Here is a 7058-nt window from a genome sequence, read left to right as displayed (position 1 = left end):
TTGGAAATTACAAATTTGCGCACATATCCAGTTTCTTTGAAAGAGAAAGTTGTGATCAATATTTGAACAGATATTTTCAATTACCCCAGTGACATCGGCACGACCAGTAACTAAATGCAATATTCAAATTCTACCCAATTTACTCATCATATACAAGAATTGCCATTTAAAAACAGTCAAATTAGAGCGGCACAGTGGTCGAGTTACTGTTCTACAGCGCCAGAGACACGGGTTTGATCCTGACCGTCTGTACGGAGTTTGTTTGTTCTGTGGGTTTTCTCCGGGTGCTCCGGTTTCCTCCCACACTTCAAAGATGTACAGGTTTGTAGGCTAATTGGCTTTGGCAAAAATTGTGAATTGTTCCTAGTGCGTAGGCTTGTGCTAGTGTATGGGGGTGATAGCTGGTTGGCGCAGACTCAGTGGGTCAAAGGGCCTGATTCCACTGTGTATATCTCTAAAGTATTAGGTAAATAGATTTATGCTACAATACGCATTTATTTCAGTTAATGATTTCTTGTGTTACCTTGTGCTGCAGATTTGAACATTTAATGTTGACAAGAAATGGAACAATAAAATCTTTTGGGAACATGATTATCCAGTATTCTGCAGAAGGTTCCATTAATAATACAACGATCATTAAGAACTCAAACTGCAGTCAAGATAAACTTGAAATTCCACTACTACGAGGCAGGGAAGAGGTCAAATTACATTTAAGGAATTGTATGTCTACTAGGTTTATAAATAAAATGAATATGTTCTTACATGTGGATAACAAGCGTCCTTCAAATTACTTAAACCTTTAAAAGCAGCAATTTTATTAGTCTAAACAATATGCATCATTTCATTTTAAATAATCAAAAGAATTTGTATAGACCCTGTAGCTTTTTTTAAAAAGGGAGTGGTTAGAATTTGGGTCTCTGCCACTATTTCTTCATGGAATAAGTACATCTAAAGGGGAATTAATCCTTTATTTACTTAAAAAAATGATTATCTTGTTCATTCTCGTAAATGTGGAAAACATTGTATAGAGAAATTTGGCTGCTGACCAAGCAGTGCCTTAACTTTGCTGGTTAGCAATTCAAAATGAAGCATTGAAAATGTAAAAATGATTACATGATTAAAAAATGAAAATCAAATCAATTCAATATCTGAAAAATATAAACAATTAAAGAAACTTACCTTCTTGCCTCTCTTCACAACCAGGCAATCCAGAAGACGGACCTCTACCAGTATAATTAAGGATGTTACAAATGTTTATGTTTATCTATGCATACACGAAAGACCCTGATTTGGTAATATGCAAACAGGCAAATGTCAACGGTTCTGAGCATTTACCAGCAAAATCGGGATTGTAATCTCTTGCATCTGATTTGTGTTTCAAGCTTTGTATGGAGGCTAAGTACTTAGTTATTTTAAATGTGTCAAAATGCAAGATTTCAAACAAACAAGTTCCATATTCTATGTTAATTCATCTAAAATATTTCCTCTCGAATCAAACCTATGGGATTTGAGAGAGACAGGCATCCACACTAAAATGACCTCTAATAAAAACAAGAATACTGTATTGGGTACATTTCAAGATGTAATACAGAGTAGCAGCATCAGTAGTGGTTAGCTAGCTAACCAAAGCAAATAAATTAATGAAAAATAAATCGCAGACCAGTGTTAGTATAAAGCTCAGACATTTACAGTACATTGAAACACTTTAATCATTCAACATTTCACATTACAAATATTTAAAAATTACTGAGCGTTATAAATAGTTGGCATAAAACTTAACAACATTATGTTTTACTACCACTTCAACAAACAAGCTGTAAAAAGGGACATTTTTGTACCAATTTGAGAGGGGTACATAAAATTAATTCAAAAAAGGTGAACCAATATTAATAAAAATGAGTTTCTTTTATTTAAAATTGTTAATCACTACAACCTCCCCAAACACAGTGAAAAGCACAAGGATTTCAGCCACAGAGTCACCACTGATGGCTGACTTCCACAATAACTATTCTTTCTTTATGAATATTTGCCATACAGTGTTGAATACATAAGCTTTCAATAAAAACTAGACACTTTAAAATATTAAAAAAGCTGCACATTCAAAAAATATTACAACATAAAAAATCTGAATGGTCAAAATGATAAAAAACTAATTATACATTTCAATTTAAGATACCAAAAATAAAACGCTGGACAGGATATTGACCCAATTATTATAATGCTGCTGAAAAAAGTAGTCTTTGCTACTTTTTAAAGTAAGGTAACAAAAATAAGCAAACAAGCACATTTTTCTTTAGTCCATATCTAAAAATAACTTCAATTATTTATATTAGTACAAAGATCATATTCTGAATTTACAAATATCAGTAAGATAAAAGGGAATATAATAACAGTAGAAAATGACATTGTGGACAACATATTAATCAGAATGTTTGCAATTAAAAAAAATCGCATTAAAGGTTTACACTGTAAAGTTTTTCAGAAGTTAGAAAAAAAGTATTGCACATAACAATATGACATTAACTTTTCACAATTTACCACATTCAAGTCTCTGTAACTTTGTAAGAAATTCTTAAAATCCAGACACAAAGAATAAATTATCAAGTCCTTCCAATGGCATTCATAAAATCCTTTCGTTCTTGAACCACAAGATCAGATTTAAAATCATGCATTCTGCAGAGGTCTGTTTATGAGGATATATTTGCCATGCTATGGGCAAGTGAGAAATGAAATTTAACCTTTGTAAACAACTTTACAACACACAATAAACAAGTAAGTTTTGAAGTTTACATATTTTTTGTTCACATGCATGCTTTTATTTTAATCATTTCAACCTTACACACCATCCAGAACTGAGGTAACTTGATGGCATTTCAAACCAGCTTTTTCCCATCAAAAATGGGTAAATCCATTTTTTAAAACCACCAAACACCTAAGAATCCATATGTCCAAGTTTACTGCTAATTCTTCAGTGTGCATTTTGTATTGTGAATTGTGCCAGGTCAGCTACTATACCACAAATGCAGGAGCTGAAAGAAAGTCTATATGAATATTTTCATTCAATATTAGCTGAAAAATATAATGTAATATTGGAAGAAACTGGAATCCACGTTTGGACATCAGGGGGTGGGCCGAGGTTGCAGCTTGGCCCGAATATGTATTGTATCACTATTTTAGAAATTAGCAGTATTTTCGTTGGGGTTAGGAGGGTTATATATTCTACATCTTGTTTTTGTCTGAATCTGCAGTTTTATCAATAGCAATGCTGATCCCTAACATTCATGATATTTAAATTTCACTTTGCCTTCAAATGTTAAAGGAAAAAAAAGTGAAAATAAAACTGATTGCTTCAACTTATTTTTGTTGCACAATTAATTAACTATATGTGCAAATCTTTGAATAATAAACATAGAAAAACTATTCATCTCTTTAGATTATGAAAAATCGAGGTATTGCAAAAAGAGATGTCATCAGTGAAAAAGTGAGCTTAAAAATATTAACTGTTGGAAAAATCAAGATATATAAAAGTAGTGCATAACAAATGTTGGTATGTGTATATAAAAGGAAAAGAATAACAAACAAAAAGCCTGTTAGAGAAATACTGTACCAAAAGGTACAAAGGCAGATTAAGTAAAAAGGGATTTAACTACAAGTAAAAAATTTATTTTTCAGTGTCAAATTTCAAAAATGTTAATTCACTACACCTACAAACATTAAAATTGGGCATGAATGGCACAAAAGCACACCAGTTCACCAAGAAAGGATGATAACCAACACTTTCTATACCTTAAAAATTGCCACTAAGAATTTTTTTTTAACTTTAACATTAAATCCCTGACGAGCTAAGTTAAGCACCCTCATAACTCTCTGCTGCTGTTAGTTTGTCACCATTGTGGCAGAATATAGATCAAATTTAAACTGTAAATTTGATCATTTAACAGCAAATGTCTCCATTTTGACCAGTTTTAATTCTTTAAAGCCTATTACTTCAAAGGAATAATTACACTGCCATTATCAATGTGTTACTTGTGGGTCACAAGTTAGCACTGAATAATCCAGTCTTTGGTTTGCAGGAGTTTGAAGAATGCTATGTACTGTATCAGAAAAGAAAAAGCTAGAGTACGGAGCAAGAATTTTTCACATATATTTTTTTTTAAATTACAAACGGGAGCATAACCACCTTTGGCTGAATCACGCAATAATCAAAAGGAATTAATTCCTTCAATGCAGTCCAGCACCTACTTCGCCACTGCAAGGCAGTACCACTCAAAGCCAACCTGCATAGTTTACATTTATAGTGTTGTGACACCACATGCTAACCTATAATAACACAGAAACATGCACATTGGCACTCTCAAATGAATTTCAGTGTTTCCTTTTCTCTATGCCATTTACATTTTCAAAATGTAATTTTCTAAACCAAACTTTCAGGCAGAATATAAGTATGTGGATAGTGGGAAAATGTATGAATATATAGTGCATGCAAAATAGGTGTACAAGTAAACATTCAATCATTCATACTATTCCACAAAATAAAATAAAAAAATCTTAGGCAGATGAAGCCATAGCCTGTGCTACACGCAGTTGTGTTGTAATGTAGCCTTTCTCTTTGTTATTTTCCAATTCCCATTTTTACTGGAAAAAAATGGTATCTTACATTACCATTTAAACAGCAGCAAGGCTCTTATTGTCTCTTGCAATTAAATAGCATCACTAAAAATAAAAAAATATAAATCAAGGCTACATTTGAGGTATTACTTTTGTGTGTCAAAATGGAGAGCAAAAGCTGACACATGACAATATATTAGTAGATCAAGTGGACTTTGTAAATAGCAACATCAAAAAAATAAAGGTATAAAATCTCTTCCAGCAACGAAAATGCCTCTCTACAATTAGATTTATGTCAATCTCAACAACTTTGGTAAACTTTTAGGGGCAGCAGATCTTCAAATTGTGGTTTTCTTTTTCTGAAATAAGTGCACACTTCAACCATAGCAGCAATCTAAACCCCCTTTATCTGAAATTGTTTATTTTAGGGAGGTGAAGAAGACATGGGAAAAGCACCAAAAGCATTTACCCCATACACTTGTTAGTAAAGCTTGTAGTGTGTCAGAAGCAACATTTTTTTAAAACCACACTGACAGGTTTATGCTTTAAAAAGAACATTGGGATTCATATTGTTTTGGGGCTAATTTTTCTTGCGTGCTCTTCCTTTACTAAGATACAATTTAATTGGAAACAAAAACACAGAATGGGCTGCAGTATAACTTCACATTAATTCTAGATTCTGTCTATACAACTATAAATGGCGCTGAAAACTGGTTCTCTGTTGTCTATTTCCTTAATATAACATTTTCCTCAAGTACAGCAGCAAGCTGTGCAAGTGTGTTTTCCAGAAATACCAATGATGCACTTTGACTGAATCTATATTATTTCATTAAGATAAGGATCACATATCCAGTGTTATCACAAGTCAGTCAATGCATATGGAAAACATTGAAACTAGAGATTCATTTAACAATTTTAAGTGAATTTAGAGACATGCGTTTTGAAATATGGGATGAGGCAGTAGAAGAATGCACTTATTTATTATTCCTAGCTACTCTGGTGTCTGCAGCCCTAGAACACACTTATCTTGCCACTAGAATAATATTTAAATATTTCTTTTAGCTCCAACGGAAGGGAACCTGGCGTGGACGGTCTCCTCCTTCTTTTACGAGTGGCTTGTGGAACTCTCTTCCAGCACGAGAATGTATGGCAGCCCAGCAGTATTCACAGTAATACTGCAGACATGTGACATTGGCACAGAAAAATGGAGCAAATTTCCCACCACAGCGGGTACCCTGGCATTCATCACACAGTTGATCATCAAGGACATATGGCTTCACTTCCACCTAAAATTAATAAAGTTTTCATTAATAGATGCAGAGATAAATTAAACAAGCAAATAAAAGCTTACATATTTCCTGAAATTGGTTCCCGAGATCTGGATTTGCAAGCTCAAGAATAATATAGGGATATATTTTATCCAGTTATTTTGATTAATTTATTCAAGATGAAAAATTAAAAGGAAGACCTTTGTTTGCATAATCACATGGACAGGGTCTGCTAAATAACAATTAGTTTTGAAGTGTGGTCACTGTTGCCCAGACAACCAATATTCAGAGCAAATCCAAACAGAAAATACTTGACCAAATCCTCACTGAAGGTGAAATGTGGTTAAGTCAACAATAAGCCTAATTTTTCTTCTGCATCCACCTTAACAGGCAAAGAAGTCCCAAACTAAGGTTCTGTTTAAAAAACAAGCATTTATCTGCAAGATTGCAGTTTGGATGAAAATACTTACATTTAATTATGCTTACTTAAAATGGGCTTTAAAATTGTTTCAATAACTAAAATAATATTAGCCAGCATGTAGAGTTGAAAGTAGAAGCTGAACAAGGTAAAATATATCACAGCTGTTAGGTTGGCTACTTATTTCTGAGTATTTGTTGTTGGATTAAATGAAATGGAAAATGAAACCAAAGCAACATATTTTTTCCCAAAGAAGAATTTTGAAAATCAAAGTATCAGGACCAAAAACGATCACTTTTCCACTTGACAAATCTTGGCACAGGAAACACTAGACCAACGTTTACTTATAAAGCAAGAAAATTTAAAGCTGAAACCAAAATTATTTTTCAAAATAAAACACTGGGTATATCTGGGTATATCTGACTTTGCAGTTAGACAGCTAATTTTACCTCTCTGCCTATTTTTATTATATCTACATTTTAACTTTATTATATCTACAAAAATAAACATAACATCAATCAAAACGAATCATGTGCCTGTATATGTCTTTTCACTGCTGCTCATGTCTCTTCAGATGCATCTCAAACACTATTATAACTGCTTCTGCCTGGCAGTACATTCCAGGCACCTACCACCCTGTGTATAAATCTTATATTAAACTCATGCCATGTTGTATTTAACATTTCCACCTGGGAGAGGAGGAGGAGGAGACAATCTACCCTAGCTACATTTATCATAATTTTATACACCTACGATCAGGAAGC

General features: G+C 33.1%; 1 protein-coding gene across 3 annotated transcripts in view; it reads right to left on the bottom strand.

Moving 5' to 3' along the window:
* Window positions 1–1564: 1564 nt before the first annotated feature.
* cpeb4 (cytoplasmic polyadenylation element binding protein 4) overlaps window positions 1565–7058 on the bottom strand; it is an 82114-nt gene continuing 76620 nt past the window's right edge. The window contains exon 10 of one of the 3 annotated variants that reach the window (XM_033029644.1): window positions 1565–5894. In XM_033029644.1, the coding sequence (XP_032885535.1) occupies window positions 5667–5894 (228 nt within the window). In that variant the 3' untranslated portion in view covers window positions 1565–5666. The remainder of the gene's footprint in view (window positions 5895–7058) is intronic. The other 2 variants (XM_033029645.1, XM_033029646.1) reach the window with 2 other exon arrangements.

The sequence above is a fragment of the Amblyraja radiata genome, chromosome 11 (assembly GCF_010909765.2).
Source record: "Amblyraja radiata isolate CabotCenter1 chromosome 11, sAmbRad1.1.pri, whole genome shotgun sequence".
NCBI lineage: Eukaryota > Metazoa > Chordata > Chondrichthyes > Rajiformes > Rajidae > Amblyraja > Amblyraja radiata.
This window is presented reverse-complemented; position numbering and strand designations above follow the sequence as displayed.